Source organism: Scatophagus argus, chromosome 5 (genome assembly GCF_020382885.2).
Source record: "Scatophagus argus isolate fScaArg1 chromosome 5, fScaArg1.pri, whole genome shotgun sequence".
NCBI classification, from domain to species: domain Eukaryota; kingdom Metazoa; phylum Chordata; class Actinopteri; family Scatophagidae; genus Scatophagus; species Scatophagus argus.
Genome location: NC_058497.1, coordinates 12,705,128 through 12,731,695, shown reverse-complemented (window position 1 = coordinate 12,731,695; position 26,568 = coordinate 12,705,128). Strand labels below are relative to the sequence as shown.

The window sequence follows — 26,568 nt, the reverse complement described above, 5'->3', positions numbered from 1 at the left end:
ATAATCCTAATAATAGTAAAGAATAGAGATAAAAAACTGATCAAATGAAAACATGTAACTGCTACACCCAATAAATATCCAGTCCTCCAGGCATGTTGTCATGTTCCTGTTAACATATTAAGAAAATATGAAAATGAGTAGCTAAAAACCCTCTATGATTATAGTACACTCTTGAAAACCCTACGTGGATGTAAACTGAAGCCAACTGAGCTGCATCTCAAACAATAACCTAACTAAACAATAAAAAGCAAATGTGTGCATGTGTGTGTTTATGTAGGAGTGGTTTCTTACAGCTACTGAGATTGCATAACTGGCGTCTGTCTTTGTGTGCTGTATGTGTGTTTTTAAAAGTTCATGATTAGAAATGGAAAACTGCAAGTGTTACAAAAGAAAACAACTGAAATGTTGTACCCAGATTGTGGAAAATCATGTGTGTTATGTTGATTTTGACCAGAGATTCAACTTATATGCATGATAGTTTACAGTTTACCAGTTTTTACAAATGTCAGTCACTGGTGCAGTGTCTTTCACCTTATATGCTAAAATTAAAAAAAAACCATGTATGGTCTGTTTCTCTACACCCACCCATATTTACATATTTACATTCATTTACATGTTCTATACTACAAAATGATGTCTACCCCATTTTCACCTCGGGACTGAAAAACAAGAAAAGCTTCTAATTGCCACTGGGATGTAGCGTTATGATACCATGTTGGCGATCAGTCTAAGAACACATTTTGGCCCCTGATCACCTACCTGGGCCTGGTCCAAGAGCTGTAGAAGTTAGAAATATTATCAATTCTGACTGCGGGCAGTTGTCAATGCTGAATGAGTGATACTCAAACACTCAAAGGCTAACTGAGTTCAAGTGAGCTCAGTGAGTGCAGTGAGCTCCTTCTATTAAGACTACATTCAACATCTTCAAGGTCAGAAATCTCAACTCACCTGCAATTCCTACATGAGCAGAAGAAAAGGAAGCTTAAATCACTAAACTTGTGAAATATTAAAAAACAAACAAAAAAAAAGAATTTGATAACATTTTTTCCCCACATAATACTTACTGTAGTGCTACTGTGGTCTTTAATCAAGTGTCATATGATCAAAAATCATATAGATCTGTTTGTTTGCTTTTTAGTCAAGCCAGATTTGGTCAGTCTAATGATAACAACCTTTTGGTCAGACGGCACTTGATTGGATTTTCTTCTTTTTTTTTTTTAATGCACACACTTGAATGAGTTTGTTTCAGCTGTTGTTTGTCTTTCTGTCACTAATGTACTATGATCCACAGTGTTTCATCCACACTTCACCGTACACAAGAAAGACTATGCATGTGTTATAATGGGCGTACAAGCAGAAGTGAGTACACGTAGATGTGTAGCCTGTACATGGTTCATCCCTGTGTGTATGTTTTCTACATGGAAGCACAGATACAGGAACTAAGAATGCTTTTATTCTATGTTTCAAACTTTTCTTCTTAGTTTTTATCCTCTCATCCTCCCATACTCTCCACTCTATCCCTTAAGATGAACTTCTACAATGTTCGGTGTGTAAAGTACAATGTTTGTTTATGTAATAATAAATATAGTTATAATCCTCTTATCGCATAAATAGGAACAACTTCTTGCCGCAGGAGGGGGTTCTTGTAGTTTTCGTGGTGTCGGTTGTCTAGAAACGCCCTCCCTGCCAGCTTTCAAGTCGTCAGCGATTGATGAGGTCAACTTCAGCGAGGTAGCGTTATCGTACACTGTCTCTCTGTCTCTTCACCTGAAAGAGTGAGTCAAAATGTGACAGGATGAGGAACAGACTGAAAATAAAATGAAATGAAGCAGCTAACAAAGCACATGTATCGTGTCATTCCTCATTTTCTGTAGCATAAATGACTGCCTACGTCTACCACTTTTAAGGTGATCCCAACGGCTGACGATAGGTACGACTTCTGTAGTAATGCTGATTCAGAGAGCGTTGGTCCATGTGTATGAGGAGCACACAGAAGAAGCTCATTTCCAGGCATCATTTTAGAGACACTCATCTGATACACTGATCACACTGTGTATAATTTTCTTTTCCACTGAAACAGACTTACATCTGTCAGTGTTGGTCAGAGGAATGTGAGCTGACATGCTAATGATCAAACCGCTTTGCAGTGTGTGCGGCGTGGCAGAAATGGAGAGAAATGGTGAAGGGAGAGCGGCCATTAGGTGTGTTCCTGTGTGTTGTAGGCTGTACCTCCTGATGCCGGATGAAGAAGAGGAGCAGGAGAAGGGTCTCCCTCCAAACAGGGAGTTTCGTTGCTCCTGGTTGCTCTTGGTTTCCACGATGACGGGCTTCTGCTCTGGGATCTGAGCTACTTGAAATCTGTAAATGTGGAACAGGGAGATACAATCGCTGTCAGATTCAGATAACACGGCAATCATGGTGTTATGACTGCCACTGTAACGCACATTTTCTTACAGGAGCTTGGAGCTGTATGAGAGTGTGTGTGTTTTCTTCCTCTTTCAGCTCTAATGTTCTTTTCTGGTACTTTAAGAGGGTTATTTGAAATCTACTTGTAATTCTACTTGTAGGTCTGTACCTGTACAGTTCTCAAATGGTTCTAGCCATTCTCTTACTTAACTGCTTCGTAGAAAAATAACTGTGAATGTGTCTGAGGTGAAAATTCTGTGATCAAGAGGATAAGCAAGTGAAAGTAAAAGTAACAATTCCACAGTGTGAAAGCGGGCTAAAACTGCTGAATTCAGGAACATTTACATAAGGTACGAGTATCAGAAGTAAAAGTTCTCATTAATGCAAAAAAATGGCCTTCTGTTTTATAATTATAGGATTATGATAACTGATACTTATGTGATCGATTGAAATTGGTTGAATTTATATAATAAAGAAACAATTTACATGTTACATCATACAATCTTTTTTCTTCTTCATATTTCACAAAATGCTCATTATGTTTTGTATCTAAAAATGTTAATCAAATGAGCGTACTTGAAAAAGTCAAAATAGTTGCCTCTGAAATGTTGGGGAGTAGAAGCATGAAGTAGCAATAACTCAAAACTGTACATAAGAACAATATTCTGTTTTATCTTAAACTGTGGAAGAGCAACATTATATTTTGCGTGTCCCCATGTGTCATGTGAGTCGTGTGTGGTGTGACACATGCACATGCCTCACCTCCCCACAGACAACACCGTCAGCTCTCCCTCCTTCCTCTCCTGCACTTCACTTCCTTCCACTTTTTCCAGGACAGCATTTGGCACAGCAGCTTGTGTATGATGGGTATCGACAAACACTCCTCCCAGCAGGGGTCTCTTCTGCTGGTCGGCGGATGTGTCCAGGGAGGGCAGGATAAGGGTCTGGGGGGGCTTCAGGGGATCTTTCAGGGAGTCCAGGGGAGGTATGAGGACAGGGGGCCATTTTCTCTGGGCGCAGCGGGTGCAGCGGTAGCCGTGCTTGGGGGCCAGGCCGGAGAGGCCAGAGATGGTGTGGAGGTGGGACTGATGGGGGCACAGCCTAGGGAGGGAGCGGAATGGGGACAGGGGAGACAGCATCGGGAACCTGGGAGGAGGAGGAGGAGAGGAGGAGGAGGAGGATGAATTGAACAACTGATCAATTACAAAATGACAAAATCATTTTTTTTTATATTTAATTTAGACAAATTGCATTTGTGTCACTAACATAACTGACTGCTTGTCCTGTCAGTCCAGACCATTTAAGCAGTCAAAACTTTGGCTGTAATACTGTCTGTTGTCCACTTAAATTTGTCTGTGTTGCAAAGCATATTGTCAGGATGCCTTTGTTCAGTGTAAATGTGTAAATGAAAAAGAAGCTGAAAATCGTAACTTCAAGTGTTACACCCAAGCCTCTTTAGTTTTTCTCTTTCCATCGTTCTTTTGTGAAGTCAAAGGCGGAGCAAAAGTGATGAATGCAGTTGCGTGTCCCTGGGTTATACTGGCTTGTGGGTGACCTGTCGTAACCTCAGAACATCCCACCACGCATGCAGGATCTGAAAGCTTTCCAGATTTCAGGGTGTGTATCGCGTGTGTGTGTGTCAGAATGTTCTCGAAACCAAAGCTCGCAGCTCGTTACAGCAGCCCATTGAGCAGCAGCACACTCCCAGAGGCCCCTGATGCCTCTCACCATTCTAAATGGGGCATACATGCAGGAGTTCATTGGATCCAGTTACCATCATGTAACATTATGAGATAAGATGAACTTAAGTGAATGCGTGGGAAAAGCAAAGGGCAGATAATTCAGAGCATAAACATGACAACGCAGACTGTGGTAGAAAGCAGCATGTTGCTGGATTTGTTAGATTAACCTCAGACTACTTGAGCAATTTTAACTGCCACAGCTTGCAACCAAAGTTCCAACCACAACTACACTTCATGGTCATGTAAATCGTGTGACTTTGAGCTATATGACAGCCAATGACCTTAGTGACAGACGGGGTGTTCCAGCCTCATGACTGAAGAGACAGCGGTTATAAACACTCGCTGTGAGTCACGGCCAAGTATCAGCGCACTCCAGAGCTCCACTACATGGTCTGAAGTACATTATATTATCATGACATTAGGGTTTTTAATGTTTTACTTTGCACCTCACTTTGTTGTGTGTGTGTGTTCATGTCTATGGCACGCGGATGCACATACACACACACACATTTTTTATTAGAGCCTCTTGCTAGGAGCCTCCCAAATGTTTCACTGCCTTGTTTACACCATAACTTTTCTTGACTCTGTGACTAGCTTCCCCTTGAGCAGCATGATGAAGCAAAAGTATAGGGTGATTTGTGTGTGTACGTGTGTGTGTGTGTGCGCGCGCGTGCGTGTCTCATACTTGATTGAAGAGCCTTTGCTCAGGGCCATCTGTTTGCTCTCGTACTCCAGCAGCAGTTCCTCTAGTGCAGCAGCATTTTCTGAAACACACACATACCAACACTGAGATGAGAATCAATCACTGATGTTGACTACAGTTTTTTTGGGGGTTTTTTTGTGGTTCCAGTCAGTGCTGTAAATCAGAATAATTAAACTTGTCCTGTCTGTAGTTTTAGACCATATTGGAAGCCGAGGAAGAACATTTGTCTGGCTTATTTAAGATTAACTTGACTAGCAAATGTTCCAGACAACTTGGCATCCTCATCAGAGGATTCACAGTGTTTTAACGCTCACATTTCTTTTAAGGGATGTAGGAAATTTACAGTAATATCCAGAATATGTGCATGTTTAACTCTGTGATATGTTAACCCAAATTGGAAACATTCATCACTGCTGTAGACAGCCCGAATGTGCTGCTGGCAATGTTGAAACTCTCGCATGCTGATTATTATATCCCCAAAAGTCAAACTTATGATGGCTGAATTTCTTTTTTCCCCATTTCTAACACCTCGGATGGAGTGAAGCAGCTGACAGTGTGAGTTTTCAGCAGTGGAGACATGTCTCTGACGTACTGCGATGACTGTGATGTCTGTGTTTCCCTCTAAAACCACAAGAGATGAAATGGCTCTGACCATTAGCTCATAAGTGAAATCACTGCTGCTCAGCATCTACCTTTCTTCTCAGTAATGAGGCGAACCAACACGCTGATGGTGTCTTCATTCAGGTCGTCTGAAATGTAGGGACAGCTGTTACCTAAAGCAAACAGAAAAAGACAGAGAAAAATTACCACTTAGCAAGTATATTGGCATTTTTCTATATTCATTTAACAAATATCATATTCGTTCGTTAACAGACTGTTTCATCTTAATGTGTAAGGGTAAATACCTTCAGCACATAACAAAGGGTTTTTGTGTTTTGTAAAAAGGAGAACATTAATGTCAGAATACCATAGTGATGTCAACTGAGCCAACTGAGAAAACGAGATGCAGCTGACATCCCCAAACAACAGTTAAATTTTTGTATATTTCAAATCACAGTATGTTTGTAATGTCGGAGGTGATTCGGATATGTAAGACAGAATTCATGTGATCAGCGGATAGATTTGCTTTAAATCTCCATTACAACAACTTCACTCGCAGCTCTCAGACAGGGACAGAGTGAGGCACAGTTCACACAGTGTATGTCACTGCTATGGGATAGTGTGCCCCACTGCACGATGGGACTGATAAGAATGGATGCGGATGACTGAACAGCAAAGAATAGATATGCCTCCATGGCAACCCACCCCCCCATCCCATAATAACACAGCACAGTGAGGCAGCTGAGAGGAGGAGAGCGATGAGGGCGTGTGGGGTCCAGAATAGCTCACTCAGCGATCACGCTCCATTCAGCACTGTTAAAACACACAGGACTGTGTCTATGTGTGTGTGTGTGTGTCTATGTGTGTGTGTGTGTGTGTGTGTGTGTGTGTGTGTGTGTACCAGACCCCAAGGCCAAGTGACTGTGTGTTTCTGAGTGTTACAGAGCAAAATGTGACAATATAAATGCATTTGTGTCTATGCGTGTTTGGTTCTTTCTTGCCCATACAGTGTCAGACTATTGTTAGGCCATCACAATGACTCTGTTTCCTCAGCGGCTGTTGCTATGCGAGGATAACGGCATCCATTTCACAGTGTGGCGCACTCATTCTCTTCTATTTATTCCTTCAGCATACATTCAGTGTTTCAGCATAAGCCACATTAAGGCCCCAGTCAGTCATCTTGTTCTTGAATGAACTTCAGCCAATGTAAAAATTCAGTTGACGTTGACCTCCAGGTTTAAATGCAGCAGTGCTGTGGAGCTGTGGCTGAAACTGCAGTGACTACCTTTCTGCTCTGTCCTTCTGGCTGAGCAGCCTGAGCGTCATGCTGCATAAACAAAAAGTTGCAGATCTGACTGCATCTCATGACATTTGTTGTGCTATCAACCCCCACATTTGCCCTTTCTGTTTCCCTCCTTCAGCTTTCCTGTCACTGCACTCTTCTGTCATCAAACTTTTCTCTGCCTGTAGTTCTGCATAGTCAGAGTTACCTCTGCAGAGTCTGTTTTTAGCACCGCCGAGCAAAGCCTGGCCTTGCTGCAAGTCATCCCTGTGGGTGTTCCCCCTGAATGGAGATGTTGAGAAAAGTGCTGGGGTAGGAAGTTTACCTCTAACCTTAGCCAAGTCAGGACTACAGGAGAGAGACAGACACGGAGACAGACGGCACACTGCCACAAAGGATAGTTACATAACAAGAAGGGAGAGGGAGATAAAGTTTTTCCCTGCAGCATCCCAAACCTCCTACTGCCCTCTGATCAGTCTTTTAATCTTTTTTACATGCAGTCCTTTACTTCCTTACATTACCCAATTTCTGTAGTCTTTGCTAACATTTTTCACTAATGCTCTCATCTCTTGTCCTTCATCTACCTCACTCACACATGCAGGCTGAAAGCTTATCTCTGCACCCGTGCATCATCTGTCCTCAAACATGTGCAGGAGGAGAGAAAGAGGGTTGCTGTTACTTGTTTCCAATGGACAACACATAAACTGTGAAATGTTATCATAGATATAGTGGGGTTTTTTTTCATCTTTACCTGAAGTTGAAATGTGTCCTCAGTGATGAAAAGACAATTGGGAATTCATAAATGCACTAGCATCATCTCCATAACATTGTAAATTAATTTTCATTGATGTAAGTTGCTGATACAATTTTTAATGATAAATTTTGTGGCCAAATTCAAATAAAACACACAATCCTTATCACTGACAGTTTCATCATTGATGCATGCAACTTCTCATGCCAAGTAAATTAAAATAAAGTAGGATAAAGGCGGTAATCTGAAGAATATATGACAAAGTACAGCTAAGAGAGAAACGGGGAAGGAGACAGAGAAGGAGAGAGAAAGAGGAGATGTTAAGCCATGAAGTGAGGACCTGATTGAATTATTGATCCAACTGGGAAAGAAGAGATGGTTACACAGTGTCATGTTCAAATGAGAAGGGGGGGAGATGTAACAAGAAACAAGAAATCGAATGAATGGAGAGTATAAGAACAATTAAAGGGCTGCGGGGCGATGAGGGTTCAGGGAGTTTCCCTTTCATTGCAGGGATGGCTTAAGTTTCACAACATAGTGGTCAGAGAGGAAAAGACCACTGAAAACAAAAGGTCACAAAGATCACTTGCCTTTTGTTTTGGATCACAATATTTCTGCTAATGAAACTGATGTGACAATACGATACTTTCAATAAATATATGTTGTGTCTCCTACCAGATCTGCTGGCCCTGGATCTACACTAAACAGGCTCGGCTACATAATATCCTCTGGAGACTTGGTGACACAGTAGAAAATTATCATCTTTGGCTTTTGTAACAAGAAGCATACAAGACACAAATTACATTGGATAACAGTGTCATTTTTCTACAAGATCTTGTTTCTTGCAGGGTTGAAATGTGTTGCTTTCTGATGTCATGGGTTGTAGGTACTGTTGATGACTGAAATAAAGGATAATCTGATGTTTGTATCAGTGAAATACATTGCCGGTTTTTAATCCTAACGACAGATTCGGTAAGCCAAAGCAGCAGGTGTCGTGAAAACGTAGACTGTTTCTTGGCGTGAGACGCAAAGTAGGATCTGTTGAGACAGCAGCTGTGCTCTGACCCTCCTTATGCCTGACGCTTCTGAGCCTCGCACCATCAGGTGAGCGAGGGAAAAGCCAGCTTAGCCTTTAAATCTGTGTATGCTGACACACTACATGACAGGAACTGCCAGTCATGTTTGCTGTCTGTCTGTTACTGTGGAGTGAAGCGGATACACATAGATCCCTGAATATACTGTGCAGCAGTGAGTTATAATACCCTGGGAAAACAATACTTATCTGTACAGTGAACCAGGGAAACACTAAGCATTTAGACTGGGCTCCCGTGGACTGTATGGCATGAAAAAAAATAGTAAAATAATACTTGAAAGTGTCATTTATTCATTATTTAACTTGATGAGTTGTTTGTGTAGCTTCTGCACATTAATGAGTTAGTGTTTAAATTATTTATGCTGGTAAATTGAAAATATACTGGGAAATGTGCTAATTTGTTTTCGTGCCTTAAGTTAGAAGAGAAAATTGATAAGACTTCCATATCTGTGTAGTTAAACATGAAGTTACAGCCAGCAGTTAACTTAGTTTAGTGCAGCTTAACTGTAAGCAGAGGAGGCTGCTATCTTAGCTCTGTCCAACACTTACAAAATCCACCTACCAGCACCTCTAAGCTTAATAATTGAAATGTTACATCGTGTTTAATATCACACAAAAACCAAAGTGTAAATTGATGTAACTGAGCAACAGAGCTAGGTGAGCTGTTTCCCCCTGCCTCGGGTTTCTGTGCTAAACTAAGCTGTGCATAGTTGCACATCTAATGAACAGATATGAGACGAGTATCAATCTAACTTAAATCTCAGCAGGAAAAAACATATTTTCCCAATAGTTTCCCAATGAACCTAACCCTAACTATTGCATTAAGTTAAGTCCACTTTTTGTATGAGGCAACCAAGTGAACACAATAGCAAGTTTGAAATGTTTGCTATATTGAATGAACTCTCTCTGACTCACACCTTTTGAGTTTGCGCAACATATAAATTCAGCCAAATGCGTCATAGGAGACGTAGTTAATCAGAATGTCATGCATTTATAGGGAAACTTAGAGAAGTCCACACTACATTGTGTGTCCTCTCTTGCTGTTCATAAAAGCTAACTGAAGCAAGAGAGGACACACAATATAGTGTGTGTCCTCTCTTGCTAACCGAAGCAATGCTACAATAGATATCCCATGTGATTTGAGGGTTTTACCTGCTATACAAACCTGAGAACAGGGACAGTACATCGAGTAAAATAAGCACATAAAGGAGATACGGGTGTACTTCTGTGTGTGCTCAACAATGTAGGTCTGTACAGAAAGTACAGATGGCTTTTACTTCACCATCAAGTCCAAACCAGGTGTTAAGACGGCCGAAATGAACTCAGAGAAGGAAAAATGATTTTCATTTGGGTCAAACAAGTCCTCCAGGGCAATATGACTATACACTATTACAAAGAGCACTCATGTTACTCTGATACTGTGCAAATGACGGAAAGAGGTGTGGTAACTATGCTTCTGTCTCTCAACCTTTCTCCATATAAACTTCATTTAGTTATTGATATCTTTCATTCTTTCAGTTAATAGTTAATATTGACCCCATTCCACTGGACCTCCCTTTTTCTCTGCCTTCCTGTGGCTCTCTTTATATTTCTTTCTGTGTTTACCCAAGTCAGTTTCTCTGTGACGTCAGTCGGGTAAGTTGATGGGAATGCTATTTTTCCCCTCCTCAGATAGGAAAACCACAAGAATAACAGTGAGTGCTTGGGAAAACACAGCATGTTTGACATGTAATGACCCCTCCAAGGTCAGGGTTCAAAGAAAAGCCTCCCATGCACGATATCGTGCAGTCACATCACAGAGATGCATAGACTGTGGCTGCACACAAGGACACTACCCTTTGAGCTTGGTTTGGCTTTGCCTTGACAACACTTGACCACATCGTGTGCATGCATGTGTGCTAATTTGGCATTTTTATGGGTCAACGTGACAACAACCTGAACATAAAACATAGTTTCAGTAACTTTTTCTTCTCTCATTCATTTCCTGCCTTCCTCTTGTTTTTTTTCCACAATTTCTGTCATTTCATCTCTCTCACCTTCTTTCTGGGGTGTGGCAGTTTCTTCATCTCCTCCCTCTTTGTCAGCAGAGCAGCGGTATCCCTTCTTCTTCAGGATGTTGCAGATGAGGATGCCCAACAGGCCCATCACGCAGAAAACAGGCACCAAAGCAAACACGGCGTACTCCGCTGTCTTCTCCTCAGCGCTGCGTACCACTGTGCCGTTGACTGGCCCTCCCGCACCACTGGATGGACCTTTGCCCACTGTTCGCACTGTCCTGACATGCAAAGATGCTGAGACAAAGGAGGACAAGAAGACAAAAGAGGGAAGGGTGTAAGAGCAGACACATAGTCGCATCTTTATGTACAAATGATCATTGTGAATTGAACGATGGACAAGCAGCATGTGATGTTAAACACACACCCTTGCAGGATCACGCTTACTTTTCACACAGGGATTTTGGGTAGAAACTTCCCCTATGACACTGGAGTGAAACCTGCAAAGGGAAAAAACAAAGAGGAGCATAATTAGAGAGATGGACAGAGAGGAAAAAAAAGTGGTGGACTATTTTACTATAAAAGAATGAATCAGCGGTTTAAGCCTGTGGACTATTTTACTCAGTGTTTGATGTTGTCTGCCCATTGTGGTGAATGACATAGTGCCTGTGTGTGGATGCATATTCCTGTAGTTGTGGGGACAAAAATCTGTTTACACAGTCACATTGGGTGTGCGTGTGTGGGTGTGTATGCGTGCGTGCATGTGTGTGTGTGCGGATGTATGTGGGGGTGTTTTCTAGTTTGTCGACACAGAGAAAACAACAGGGATTAAATTAGAACGAATAAAAGTTTACAAGGTACACGTTCAAGCGAAGCTCTTTGAATGTCAAGCCCGATTCATTCATCTGTGCCTGGATTAATCAGCAGGCAGGTAGGCAGATGACAGACAAAGACAAACATACAAAGCGAGAGACAGGCTGGCATTCCTTACCCAGGCAGACAGTCACCGCAGACGGCATCAGAGGTTGCAGTGCCAGGGGTTGTAACTTCACGGCCGAGGATCTTGCAGGAGGCGTGTGGACGGCAAAGTTCAGAATCAAATGCATCTGAAAAGTTTCCAGCAGGACATATTCGGCATTGCACTTCCTCTGTTGGACTTTGGATCTGTCCACAAGCCTGGCAAGAGAGGAAAATATTGTTTCCAAATTCAGCAAAGAAGCTAAAAGGAGACTGTAAAATTGCAATTTCATACAGCGTTTGGTGATTTGTATGGTGATTTGCACTCTTTGTCCCGTATTCATTTAGCTCAGGGTAAGGAGACAAAAGAGTAACTTTCTTACTTAGAAACTGGTTCTGCAATAGCAGAAAAGCAGATTAAGTTGTTTTAATTTCATTTTAATTCAGCTGATAGTCTCACCTTTGAAGGCTCCTGGCCAGCAGGGCATTGCAGACACACACACCCTTCCCCCCACCGACACTGCACTGCTGCAGTCCCACCACAGCCGAGCACCTGTAAGACGCACACACACACACACACACACACACACATACAGGCTCATGAGTAAGAGGAGGCTGAGTGCATACTCTCATGATGTACTTGCCACCTGAACACAAACACACATATTTACCGTGAGAAGGACAAGAGCTGAGCAGCAAAGGTGGTTCCTCATCTTCTTCAATGTATTCTTCTATGTGCATATGATCTAAAGGAGGCAGGAGGAAGAAACAGGTCGGAAAAAAGGTTAATTACGCTTTGGAACATGGTCAGGTTCACATATGTTTGCATCGTAAAAAAAAAAAATAATCAAGAGTGACACCTCAGTCAACAAAACCGTGCTTATTTCTTGGCAATCACATTTAACTGCACATTAACTGTCAAGAAACATTTTTTTGAGTCAGCTACTGGTGACATATAACAACATGATGTATCACACAAACATACGATACACACAAAGCAGCACATGCTCACACAGTGAAAAACACCTGAGTCATTTTTGTGACTTATCCAGAGTGCAGTGACCAGAGTGGGAGGGAGGTAAAGAGCAGATGGAAATGCTGTAAATAACATTTAACGTGAATCAGGTCCTTTATATGGACAGGAGTGAATGAACCAGGGCTTTCCTGTGGTTATTTTTGTGCTGTCAGTACTCACACACACATTTAAAGCACTTATTCGTGTTGGAACATATTCATTTGCCGACACATGCTGACTTTCTGAACACTTGACATTAGCTGTCCCTGGGATGAGAGTTCCCTGACATTTAACTGAGAAAGAAGAAGTGCTTTTTTTTAATGGATTAATGTAATTGAAAATAAGTGACATCATGAAGACAATATATTCTAATATATTTCAGGATGCTTAAAATAAATGAAAGGAAAAGCTCAATCAGTCAAGACAATCTTTGAATCTGCACCAATGGATCATGTGTTTAGATCCGTGTGCCAAAAACCCACTGCACTGTGCTATAGAAAAACTGTGCTGTCATCTCTAAATTTAGCAGTTGGATATGCAGTCGGAAAATATTTGACAACAGTGTATTTAAAATGCTGTTACTCTCTTCTGTGTACACACACATAACTGCATGGTTAACATTTTACTTCTTCCCTTTACTGATGCTTCTCTTTCTTTTATAGCACGCAGACACTTAAAACTGGCTTACTCTCAGATTTGAGTTTTCCCTCCTTGATAACATACCAAAATCATATTGTACAAGCATGATGACTATGATATTTTGCCGCTCCTGCCAAACAATATGGTAACATAAAAATAATTTGGTTTCTATAATGTGCTCTGCAACACCCTGTTAAATAACAAACTGACAAAATAAAAGTTTGTTGTCTGAAGTTTGCTACGCTCTAATTTGTGGCCACAATTATAGGACTGTATAAGACCAGTCTGATCTGAAACCTTGACTTGTCAGCATACAACTGGTCTGTATGGTGAAGATCTTACTTTCAAAATTATAGACACAACATATTCACAGAACACAAAAATCAGTCTTTGCATTTATAACACCACAACTTCATTCCTGGTGAATATGATCCGAGAGCCCAACGTGCAAAAGACTGACAGCAATGCAATGTCAAGAATGTTTTTCTTTCTTTCTACTGTGTACTTTTATCCCAGGAGGAGAGAATGTAAGTGACAGACTGGCTGGCCCCAAATAGACCTGTAAAACAGCCACTGACCAAAGCAAAAACATGAGAGGCGCGAACAAAGATGACAAGAAGAGGGACGGAAGAAAAGACGAGAAGCTGAGGGAATGCAAAGGAGCAAGACTACAAAGTAAGGGAGCAGAATTAAAAGATGGAGGAACACATTTTGGCTACGAGGCAGCACAAGAACCCGGGAGAGAGAGGAGAACGACAGCATACTTACCCCAGACTTGCAGTTGACTGACACAGTTGCCGTGGCAACTCAGCGAGGATGCTGTGTATGCTGCTACAAATGCTGAGTCAGAGCCAAGAACAGTTTTGCTCTAACTTTCTTCCTAACGTCTAAAACTGGCCAAACAGTTGATAAAAGTCGTATTTGGTGCTAATTGGGCAGGTAACTCAAAAGTGACCACTGGACTTCACAGCCAGAAAATTAAGACTGAAAATCTGAAATTCTATAAAGATCTGAAACTGTGAGGTGCGGTTAACGCTAAAATGCAACTCCAGAAGTTAAAAGAGCAACACAAAACTAAGACGAGGCTGTGTGGCCGAATGGAGAACTCAGCGTACCTGCCTGTGTCTTATACTGTCACTCTGACCACAGACACACCCCTGACGTTCTTAGCACATGCCCCTTGTATCACAGCTGAAACAGTGTGTGTGTGTTTGTGCGTGTGCATGTTGCACGTGTGAGTGTGTGTGTGTGTGTGTGTGTGTGTGTGCATGTGCGTGTGTGTGTGCGTGTGCGTGAGGGATGAGGCCACTTTCTGCACCATCTTCACCTTTGACCACACAGCAAAACATTAGTTAGCAGGCAAATCAACACTTCTTCTCCTCTCCAAACCCATTCATTCTCTTTCGATGTGGATGTGTGGTCAGTACACACACAAATCTGAGGTACTACTTAATACTTCTGCTCTACTACATCTCAGAGGCCAGTATTGTACTTAGCACTACACTACAGTTACCTGACAGCCTTAGTTGCTCGTTACTTTTCAGACTACAATTTTTATCTCCTGCTTGTCCAGTATCATGTATAAGTTGTATAAGTTTTTGATAAACTGAAACTGAAAGTGTTTCTTTATAAATTGAGAAAATTTCCCTACTTCTAAAGCTCTAAAATAAACCCTTTAAAAACCAGTCTTGGATTATCTGGAAAATGCATCATCAGAAAGCTGAAAAGTGGGCTGTGAAAAGTTGACTTTTAAGAGATACATGGCTCTCTCTTATGATATATGATGCACTGCTGTAGATTAACTTACCCAGCAATATATAAAGTAGTTCATATGAGCTCAACCTTAAACATTTACAGTAAAAACAGTAAAATGCAACACACACATTAATGCAACATTAATGTTAATCCATGTACATCAGTTGTAGTCAACAGTTATAGTAAATAGTAAAACACTGACTACTGCAAAATGAGTACTTTTACTTTTGATACTTTATGTAAATATTGATGATTACATGTAAATACATTTACTTGATGGAATACTTGTTCCATCACTGCCCTTGTGCATATGGGCAGAAAGTATGTAGTGATGGTATGCCTTGACAAAGTCTTGTACACTTTATTTCTGCATGCATTTATAACACACACCCCACCCACACACACGCACACACACACACACACATATGTACATATGTACGCCCACATCTCGAATGCCATAACATCCAGCCGACACCAAGCTGTGCCTTGTACAAACAAGAAAATAAAAAATGTAAGGAGTTTATGATTTTGGTCCATCTGAGCCCTCGTGCCAATGACAGGCTGCTGAAGCATAATTTCAGGGAGGAAGAAAAAGATAAAGTGAGGATAGAAAAACCACTAGTTTGAAAAAACAACACAGCGTTGAAGGGCAAGGTCCGATAGAGCTGTGGAGGAAGAGGAGAAAGAGAGGGATGGAGGCCGGAAGGGATGGATGGAAAGAAGTGAAAGTGGCAGGGAGTGAGACTGCTAAAACTTCAGTCTGATAGCATGATTGAGTATATATATGGAAGCATTTGTTAAAATGCCATAAAGACCAGAGCAGGAGGCTAATTACAAGTCACACACATGCAGATACATATACACTTACACACACATGCAAACATGCACCCACACACACACGCAGCTGAAAAAAGGGAAAAAAATGATCAATAAAACGACAATGATAGAGAGAGCAAAACAAAAATGGGACCTACAATTAAGTACCTTTTTTTTTGGAGAGTGTCAAGTAACAAATTGGACCGGGTTAGAGAGTTTGAGGAATGTCTGGTTTTCCACACAGAACCTCACTTGACCTCCAGAAGTGCAGTCATCGAAACGACTGTACTTAAACTCCAGCAGAGCGAGGCGAAACTGATTTATCGTGTGATGAACGCCTGTGAAATCATCTTTATACAGCAGCACGGTGTTTTTAAAAGGTTGGGTTAAAGATCTACAGTAGGTCAGAGTGATTAGAACAAGACCCCTGATGGTACAGATTTGAATATCTTCATGGAAAACTAAATTCTTTATCAGTCAATGCAAAGATCCAAATAACTGAAGAAAGAATGGGTCTGGAAATGTGGGACGCAAGAGTTTCCCAACTATTTGACCCACTGGCTCTCCACAGGTCAAGAGCAGTAGATACATACAACAGCAACACATGCAGTAAAAATGTGCTCGATTAACAAAATGCACGTGAAAGCATGTCCAAAAAGGATATTCAAAACGAGCCAGCTCCCTGACCACTGTCCTCGGAAGTCAGCCATTCACAGCCAGCCGGTCCAAGCCAGCACTGTCTGCGCGTGATGCATCCAAATTTAAATCCAGTTTGTTGGAGGTTTTTCCCAACAAACCCACTACAAAAGTGACCGCCACACGTGGATCTTCCACTGGACATACAGGCACATGACTGCCCTTGTGTTCAAGCATGGCCTTGTCTGCCTTCAGACACCTATCCTTCTCTTCCTACCTTGAAAAAGTACTACTCAGACCTACAGCAGTGCAGAATTCACATCTTAGGAAACAGGATGTAACTTCATGTTTAATGTATAGACATGAGTGGCATCAATCTTTTCATACAAATGGAACAGTAACTGTAGCTTTAAGAAATCGGTCAGTCTTTATTCCTCTGTTTTCAAATCCTTCATTCACCACAGCTTATATAACAGCAGCTCTTATTATTTTTTTTCACTTTATCATTACCCTTTCTTGCAATGTCTGCTTCAAAACTGGTGTAAAGGTTGACTTTTTTTCAAATACAAAAACCTTTGCTGACCTTTATCAGCTTTTTTCTGAACACTTTTCATTTATCATATCTATGGCTTTGATGCTCAGCACAGATCTACTAAACAAACAAAAAAACAAAAAAAATAGCCTTAATTTACATCCTTAATTTAATTCTTTGTCTGCTTGCTGTAACTTTTGTGTCATGCATCCATGAACTCTCATATTTTTCTTCCACATGCTCTTCCTACCCTTGCTAGATTTGCGTTTTCATCTATTGAGCTGTCAATCCTGTAATTGCATTTTATTGTTTGCATGGTTTCCTTTCTCATAACCTGGCCATATGCTTTGCTTTGAAGGCTGCAGTCCGATGGACTATGTGTGGCTAGTAAGAGCAGAGAGGGAAGGAAAGGATGAAAGACAAACAAATGAAAAGAAACAAAGGGAGAGAGAGAAAGGAGGAGGAGAGGACTGGAGGAAGAGCAGCATATAACAGGAAATTAACACCTCTCAGAATATCCCAGCAAAGAAGCCAAAACACACCAATACCCGCCATGCCTTCGTCATTTTATGTGAATGAGCGACAAAACAAAACAGAATAAATATTCAAAAACAGCTCAAAGGAAAGGGAGAGGAACGTGATGACTATTTCCAAACTGTAAAACAGTAATTACTCGAAGCTCTCGGTGCTGTTGTTCAAATAACAAGTCGCAACAACATCAGATGACCAGTCACATTTTCTGTTTTGTTCACGGGACCCAAAAATAGCAACAATAAAGAAGTGACGGCAAAGTCATGACAAAAACATGAACGTTAATCTATTCTGTGGTGGTTTTTGGGGCGAGGACTGGAGTCGCAGTTAATGTGTTTGAGAGCTTTTTCTGGCTCCTTGATGTCATGCAGCAACTGAGCTGAGAAATCCTGCTGGATGAAGCTGTGAAGGAAGAAAGGAACCACAAAAGAGGAAATACAAGTATGAGTGGAACTCCTTGCCTTTCAGCGTGAGGCGACCAAGCAGCAGGCGAGATCAAGGGTAAACCAGGGTCACATTACTGGCTTCCGCACAATAAGCCACGTTTGTCAAACACACAGGAGTTTACAGGCACAAAAATATAGCCAGTCATGCTTACGGATCGCCATTTATAACTTGAAGAAGAATTCAAGCTACACCTTTGTAAACAAATGCTGATCGTAATACAGCAAGCAGTGTTTTCTCACATTAACTCTAACTGTAATTTAGACCTCTGGCTTGTTTTCCATGTAGGCAGAGGATTGTTTAGTAGTGTAATGCAGCCAAAATGCTACGTAGAGTATCTGGCCTAGTAAACATTAAAACTCTCCACTTAGCCAGTCAAACCAGATAAACCGGTTTATAAAAAAGCATGAATAGTTGCACATAACTGAGTGTTAATCCCTTTTCTTTCAGGCAGTTTTAAAAGAACATTGTATGATGCTTTGTCATTATAAAACATTCAATTCAATTCAAACATTCAGTAAACAATAAGATAAACCTGTGCATAAACCTGTACTTCCTGTGCATTTAAATGCAATGAGAAACCTCCTTAGAATAACAACACAATAAATTCCACGAAAGTTAAGATGACACAAATACCATGAAACTCGACACCAGAGTAAAAAAAAAAACATTGGTTCTCAATTATTTTATTTAATTCTGTTCTGTCTCCCTGTAAAGTGGATGTATGCTAGTAGCAAACACAAAGCAACATGACCAATTGTTTATGACATCAATGAAATTTATGGGATTTGCTTTTGCTCAGTTTGCTCAGTTACAAAGATATGTGAGTCCCGAGACAGCTTCTCTATTCAAAGACCATTCTGAACATATACACATATGGAGAATATATACATAGCTTTTATCTGGTGGTTAAGGTCTGACCTTAAAGACTGGAGAGACAATAATAAACTTCTCCCCATGGAAACCTGGCATCTGAGGCTATAGGTGGATCTGGGCTGAGAGCGAGGCTTATAAATTTCTATGTTTAGTTGCGGCAGCATTTTCAAACTAAAGAGTGAAGCAGCAATGTAGGCAGTACACAGTAGCAGTATACATGACCTTAACCTTTCCTGAACCAAATGGTTTTCCTTATCTATCCTTAACTAAAATACAAGTTAAGTAGTTGACAGTGTGGTCCAATGTGGGTTGTTGACTGATCACTGAAAGGTATAGCATTTACCGTAGTGGGACATGTCATATAAACTGTAGCAGTTGTCTGCCTGAAATGGCTTTCAGGCTTTGCCCCCTCAATGAAATAATCACAAAATTAGTAAAACTTATGAAAAGTTTTATTTTCATCATGTTAAGCATGACTATAGAACTGGTCAGGTTTACAGATCTTTGTGATGCATCACCAGAGAAGGACAGATAAGTGCAAAGGTTTTAATCTTTTACATGTTGAAAAATACTCCTTTGTCTTGTCATTGAAGCCTTTAAAAATTCATTTGGTTATGTCAGAAATGAATTGTCAGCAAGTTTGAAACTCGGTTGTTCATGAAATGTGCTAAGCCCATGCCAAGGCCATTTCAGAAACACATGATCTCCATATGGCAGAATTATTTTACTCTATGGATTTTCTTTGTTTTTGTCCATAATACTGAGACATATCCTTGCTTTTGCTTTCATCCAGGTTAAAACAGAATAATGCTCATGGTGATACATGCTGATGTAGTTTGATAAAAAGAAAAAAAACCCTTTATGGTGCTTCACAAATGCTTAATAAAATGCTTGGGCCTTTCAAAAGCACTTCTGAAGACGTGGATTTCCCTCTCCGTCACCGGGCAGTGTGGCCTGGCAAAAGAAGTCAACCACCAAGTTCCCGTGCTGATAATGGCTACCTATTTAGCCCACTAGATCACGTAGCGTGTCCAGTCTTGGGGAACACCTCGTTGTGATGCACATGAGAATTATCGCACGACCCATAAAGTGAAATACAACGGAAAAGAACTGAGCCGGCAAAAAAAAGGTTTAAGATAATTACACTCCATTATCCATCAGACATTTCGTGAACTTAGAGATAATGTGCACGTGTCTGACAACGACGTGATGGGGACAACCATACCCTTTGTTTGACTCAATGGAGGTGCCCATTATCGGCAAATGAAAGGCTGATTTACGCCAACACTTTCTGCGTTAGTGCTTAGACAATGTCTCATTATGGGGAGCACGTCTGACAACTGGGCAGGTTTCGACTCTCCTCGCACGTCTGCAGATGCGTTTCTGTCGTTGTCTCTTTGCGCCCGCCATTCCTCCTCTCTGTCCTTGGGTTGACGTGATGTGAGTCGTCATGCTATCCAGTGGAACTGTACACCAGCAGAAACTTAACAGGCCTCTCTTGTGTCTTTATCTGTCCAACATCACCGAGTTGGAACAGGAATTGACGTTGAGGTCGAATTGACCAGAAAGAGTAAGAGGGGGACGGGGGGGACGACGAGGGGGAGTCAGGGGAGGGCACAGAAAGGAGAGACAAGAGAGACAGAAGCAGTGAGGTGATGCAGATCTGCCAGAATACCACTGCAACAACCAGAGATCTTGTAATACAGGAGGGTGATGATATGCGATATTATTTCCTGCAGTCTCTGTGAATACACATCCATAGAGGGGAAACTGTGGTGATACAACATTAGAAGATGTTGAGATTCATATCCCCCCCTCGACTGCTTTCCAACCAGTGTGTCCATCCTTTTGCTCTCCTTTAAAGTCAATCTATGTCTACAGACAAACTAGACTTGTACTTTAGAAATACATCTTCAAGGTTTTAGGTGACAAAAGCAGAATATGGTGCAATCTGAGTTGGAAAATTGTGCGTGAGAATATGCGTTTTTGTGTGGTATGTTCCCTTACATCACCGGCATCGTTAACAGTGGATGTAAATCAAATCCTTACATCCTAACACCTTAAACTGTAATTCACAGTACAAGCACTCCACACAAATGCCCAAATAAACACATACTATAACACAGCAGTTCCAATTTTCACACACACAAATGTGTGTTCTGTGTAAAAACAACACTTCCAACATGTTATCTCTATTTGTTGAACAAATACAGAGGATTTAGCTAATTACTGTTTTAGTTCTTGGAAAAATCTACTCTAGTATTTCACAAGCTGGGATCAGCTTTCACAAGCTGGAGAATACACAGTTTTAGTTGTCTGTTTGTTAGAGGTTAGAGGTATTGCTATTCATTTTTAATTGAAAGTTTTTGAAAAAGCTGTCTTGCTAAATTGTAGACATCCCATTTAAAGCGTAATTCTTCTTGTTGTTTCCTTTTCCCCATTTAAAGCTGAAGTGATTAAAAAAAGAGGGGGGGGGGGTTGTCTCACACCACCCATTGCTGTGTTAAATTTCATTAGTTTAATCCAGAAACATTTAATTGCAACCCTAACTTTCATTGTTGTGAGATTGCCACTAGTGGAGCCTCCTTGGGTCATTGCACTCAGCAGGAAAAAAAGTCCAAGCCATAACCCCCCAATAAAATTTCAAGTCATCATTTTTACTCTTTGGTTGTTGTAAAGATTCAAAAAACATGGCAGTATAACATTGTGACTTTCCAACAGAGCTGGCTGTTTTCCCCTTGCTTTGTGCTAAGCTAAGCTAAACATTCTCCTGGCTCTAACTTCATATTCAACAGACAGACGTGAGAGTGGTATTGCTCTGCTCAACCAAGTCTTGGCAAGAAGTATACTTAACAAAATGGCACCATATTACTTTCATTAATGGCTGGGTCAGTGAGTCCAAAGAGAAACTTTCCCTCTTTGGGGAAAAGGAGGCCAGAGTGAAGGAACACTGGGAATCTTAATCAGACCTCTGGGAATGTTAAACATGTTAAACAACTCCATATGTGTACTGGCTATACTATATAATCATTTGCACGTACATGAAACCTCATAACTTTGTTTGGATGGGGGTGAAAAAAGACAGCGGATTTAAATAATATCAGCAGATAACCATGAAACCATGATTTTGCAACCCTGCAGTTTGCCCCAAACATGCAAAACCAGACCACAGACATGCACACTCACATCCACATATATTTATGGATCTAAATGAGTTGTAGTCAATATCTCTATAAAAGGTTCAATTTCCTGCTTTGTTGGCTACGTTGTCATTACTCAGTGGTGGTTTTGAAACGGGGCATGTCTGTAGCACTCCTCACATGAGGGATTTTGTGGATAACACACACACCCACACAGAGTCACTCACTTGTGCCTCGTCACAAAGAGATCGACCCGGACATGCTGGTGTGTGATTTGCTTTGGCAACTAAAAGCCGGCGATTGGTTATTGGCAGGTTCAGCTAGCAGATTGTGGTTGACTTGCAGATTCGTCTTTCCTCCCCCAGTCGGCCTTTCGAGGTAGCAAACGTCTGCAGTCTCCTTTTCCTCTTTTCTTAAAGCTTATTTTTAAGACTGTGTGATTAAACAGTGCACAGAGGGAGAGTCGGGGCAGATGGAAGAGACAGAGGGGGTAGAGAGGTCAAGAACTCGGGCCAAGCAGGGCGAGATTACTGCTGTCTGCTTTTGTCCCTCCCGACTGAGCCAAATCTTATGAAAAGTGACTGAGCAACCATTCAAGGTACAAACCACAGCACAAATACAGTATGTCAGTATAATGTATGAGCAGTGGTGGAAGAACTTTCCTCGGTCAAAGTTGAAATGTACCTCTATAAAAATACTTAGAAGTAAAAATCCTGCTTGCAAATATCATGTACGACCACAAACTGCTTTTGTATTTGGATTATCAGAAGTAAAATTAAGTAATAAATTAAGAAAATGAACTCTTTTTGAGGGCTATTACTGAATTATTATTTTTAGGCTTGTATTGAATGTATTCTAATGATGTAGCTGGTTGAGTTTGAGCTTTTGATTCATATGCTGTTGGGTAGTTTAATCAGTAAAACATTTTATAAACTGATCATATTTCATATGTAAAATCTAATCTGCAGAATGACTAATGACTAGAGTTGATAAGTAAATTGAATGGAGTACAAGGTACAATATTTCCCTCTGAACTGTAGTGGAGTGTAAACTGGAAACCCTCAAGGGCAGGTGCATCGATTCAATTAGTTAATAAGCAGAAAAACAATCGATAGTTGTTTGAAACTTTCAGCCAATTTTAAAGCAAAAATGTCAAACTTTCTTGTCATTCGTGACAATAAATTGAGTATATTTAGTTTTGAACTGTAGTACAGACCAAACAAGTAAACTGAAGGCATCATGGTGTAATTTAAGTAAATGTGAATGGCATGTTTTTTCACTGTCTTAACATTTAATAGAATAAATTGAATAATCATTGGATGCAACTTTACACCAAAGTACCTTAAAATTGTATACGAGTAAATACTTTCTTATATTCTTCCACTTTTGCATGATATATATTGTTATATTATCCTTATTATCTAATCCATTGTTTTTTAAGTGGATTTTGGTCCCAGGCAAGGAGTAATTTATTACAATTTATTACATGTTTTTACATGTTACAAGTTATTACATGTACACAGTTCTTATTGTGAAGGCATTTTTTCATTCACAAAGCACAGTTCATGGGGAAATATGACACCCTGACATCCTGTATAACCTTTGTAAACTTTAGCTAGAAATAACCTGAAACATCCAGGAAATGACTCTTTCCCACTTCCTTTCAAAAGAATGAACTGACGGAAACCCTTTGCAGAATGACTTGCACTTTGCCCAGTTCACTTTAAAATCAAGAGAATGCTGCAGATAAGCAGATGAATATAAGATAAATATATTTTTTTAAAAAAAATTTGGTGATGAGGAAACCTCTACTTAGAAGAAGTCTAAATTTTGGGTGCTGCTCTCCATCAAATCCTGCTTTCTCATTAAAAATAACTTAAATTTGAATCTGCATGTGCATACTTTTAAGGGTCAGCAGGCAAGCGTGCTCGCATGCTTGTGCCAACATCTTTCCAGGTTTTTGCGTCCAGATCCCCCTGTAATTATCCCATTCTCCACCAATCTGTGTGTGGAGAGCTGAGCCAGCTTGATCTGTGGCCAATGCAGTGGGAATTTCTTTGGCACGTAGCTTCCTGGCTGACATTGGGGAGGCAGGCAGGCACGGGGACGGAAGACCGTCTGGAGGCATTCCCGACCACTCTGGTTGAACGGATGGACGGACAGATGACAGGATTGGTGGCCTAATTAAACCCTATCTGTGTCTTTGACTTCCACTTACACATATGGTCAAACAGAGTTGCATCCCTCAGTTAAGTTACACTGAAAGTACCTACATGTACGTTTAACCAGCCCCAAGCTGCAGCAGACACAGTTTGACATTCCTCTCATCAATCCTTATGCCTCTCTGTGTTGCTCTTTGTCTATTTTCCACATCACTTTTGTCTCTTCTTCTCTTCCCTCTCTCATGTCATCGCTGCTTCTTCCAAACCATGAATGCATTCAGCATACAGCAAATGTTGGGTGGGGTAGAGTGTAGAATAGGGGTTAAATTTGGCTCAGGATAAATGTACAGCTACACACACCACCTCCTAATTAAGGCATTTGTGTGTGTGTGTGTGGCATAATTACAGATGTGAGCCCTATTGCAGTTAAGTCTAACATCAGCTGAGCACACGATATGATGAACAAAATGTGGCTTTCTGCCAAAAAAGACACACATCTAAGCAGAAGGGTTCATTTGCAGTTTTTAAGTGTGGGTCAACTTGGAAAAACTTGAAAATAAGGAGATATAATTTGTGCTTTGGCAAAACCAAGATACATCCTGTGATAAATTTTAATATGTTCCCAAGCTCACCAATCACGCTGTACAAACACACACACATGCAAGTCCTTGACAGGAAACAGGAAGTAATTCATGAAACAGGTGACATCAAAAATAGTTTTGAGAGATGGACACTGAATGCTCTCGTGACCTGTGCCGTGACAACATAGTACTGGTGAGTATCGCTGTATAAATCCTGCAAAACCCTCCTTTAAAAATGCCTGTATCGTAATAATATTCAGCACAGGCCAGTGAAACTGTACATGGCCCTCTTCTGGTGGAAGTGTGTGTGCATGTGTGTATAGTTGTATGTGAGAGAAAGCCTCTTATTGATACAAGCGTGCAGGAATGTGGTGTCAGACAATAGAAGCCCTCGGCCTAAAATGACAGTCTCATCTTGGTTCTTGTGTAAATGTGTGTAGGCAGGGCGCCTGCCCTCACTGCACGGTGTGGTGGGCTCCTTACACAGCTGTATATCCTGCAGAAACCACAGTCTGACTTGGGGTGCTTTTAAAACAGCACTTTAAATTAGCAAACATAGAAAGATGTGCAAGAGCTTCTTTTCCTCTTTCTCTTAATCTCCATGCAACATGGATCAGCTATGATTTTTATTAAGCGTCATTCAGTTGGCTTGAACTGGTCTCTTCAGTATCATACGGTATTATAAAGATATACATAATATGGAAATAACGCAGAGCCAGGATGTTTCACTTCACTAAAAAGGAAGGAAGGAGGATCACGCTACCAGTGAGGTCATCACGTACCCATGACAGTGCGTCAAGCATGCGCTCGCTCTGTCATTTGAGAGCACTGCACTGTGAATCTTGCTGTTAGAAGCTCATTACATTAGTCAGATTACACGTATTTAGCCCCCTAAAGCAGAATAGTCCATTAAATGACCCAAACCAGAGGCTTGTAAACTACCCATATATGCTGCGGTAAAGCTTTGGTCACGATATGGACATCAGAACAAAACTAAGTCCCTAAGCTTGGAAAAGTACAGCAGATAAATGAAAGAGTCCCACAGAAAAGTGCTTACACAGACACAGATACAAAGTACTCCATTTGTTCAGCTAAAGTCACTGCTGTCTCCCGCCAGGAACTTCGTTGAAACAAACAGCTGTGGCTTTTTCCCCTTCTTACAAAAGTGCAGAGGTGTCTACATGTGCCAGGTGATGCCCATTAGGGCAGATAAAGTCATAGGAACACTTGACCGCCGTGCGTAAAAGTGGTCATGACGGTCGGACAGGCTTTGCTGGGAGAGAAACCCCGTACGAGCCGGCACTGACTGACGACACTAAACTACCGGCTTCAGCAGCCATTCAGACTGTTACTACAGGGTACAAAAAAAAGAAGAAAAAAAGTTGTCTGACTTACCGGTTTGGTGAATAATTGGGGATGAAATCAGAGTTCAGACACGAGCATCATCAGCTGTAGTGGACTGAGTTAAAATAAACGCTTGAGGAATGATAAAAACCACAAAGCCGGTAAACGAGGTTGCCCCTCTATCTGGCTCCTCTCGTGTGTGTGAAAAAAAGACATAAACACTGAGCTGGCTCAGTGAGCTCACAGTACGTCACTGCTGCAAACTGAAACTCCCGTCAGAGTGTGTGCGTGTGTGTGTGTGTGTGTGCGTAAACCCCCTCTGTTGGTTGGTGTCTTTCTCCAACAGAGGCTGTGGCTCGCAACCTGGCGGTTGGAGCTCGTAACGTCTGTGGGTCTCCTTATATGGAGAGCCAATATACAAATCTATTGCATATAGAGGCCCAAAGTGTCCGATATTGAATAAATGACCAAAAAATGGGTAAATAAAAAGAACTGAAGAAATAAATAATCACAAGATTAAATGCATGTAAAATATTTGAATATAGCTATAAACAAAATGTGAAATGATT

The 26,568-nt window shown here is 41.0% G+C and overlaps 1 protein-coding gene across 1 annotated transcript; it reads right to left on the bottom strand.

Annotated features, from left to right (window-relative positions):
* Positions 1-29: 29 nt before the first annotated feature.
* On the bottom strand, positions 30-26,362 carry relt (RELT TNF receptor). The gene is made up of 11 exons (XM_046388841.1): positions 26,051-26,362; positions 12,200-12,274; positions 11,989-12,081; positions 11,563-11,747; positions 11,019-11,071; positions 10,614-10,868; positions 5,544-5,624; positions 4,834-4,912; positions 3,169-3,552; positions 2,230-2,358; positions 30-1,767 (listed from the first exon to the last, which is right to left on the bottom strand). Exons 2-11 carry the CDS (start codon positions 12,239-12,241, stop codon positions 1,764-1,766), a joined length of 1,305 nt encoding a protein of 434 aa, XP_046244797.1. The 5' UTR covers positions 12,242-12,274; positions 26,051-26,362; the 3' UTR covers positions 30-1,763.
* Positions 26,363-26,568: the final 206 nt, after the last annotated feature.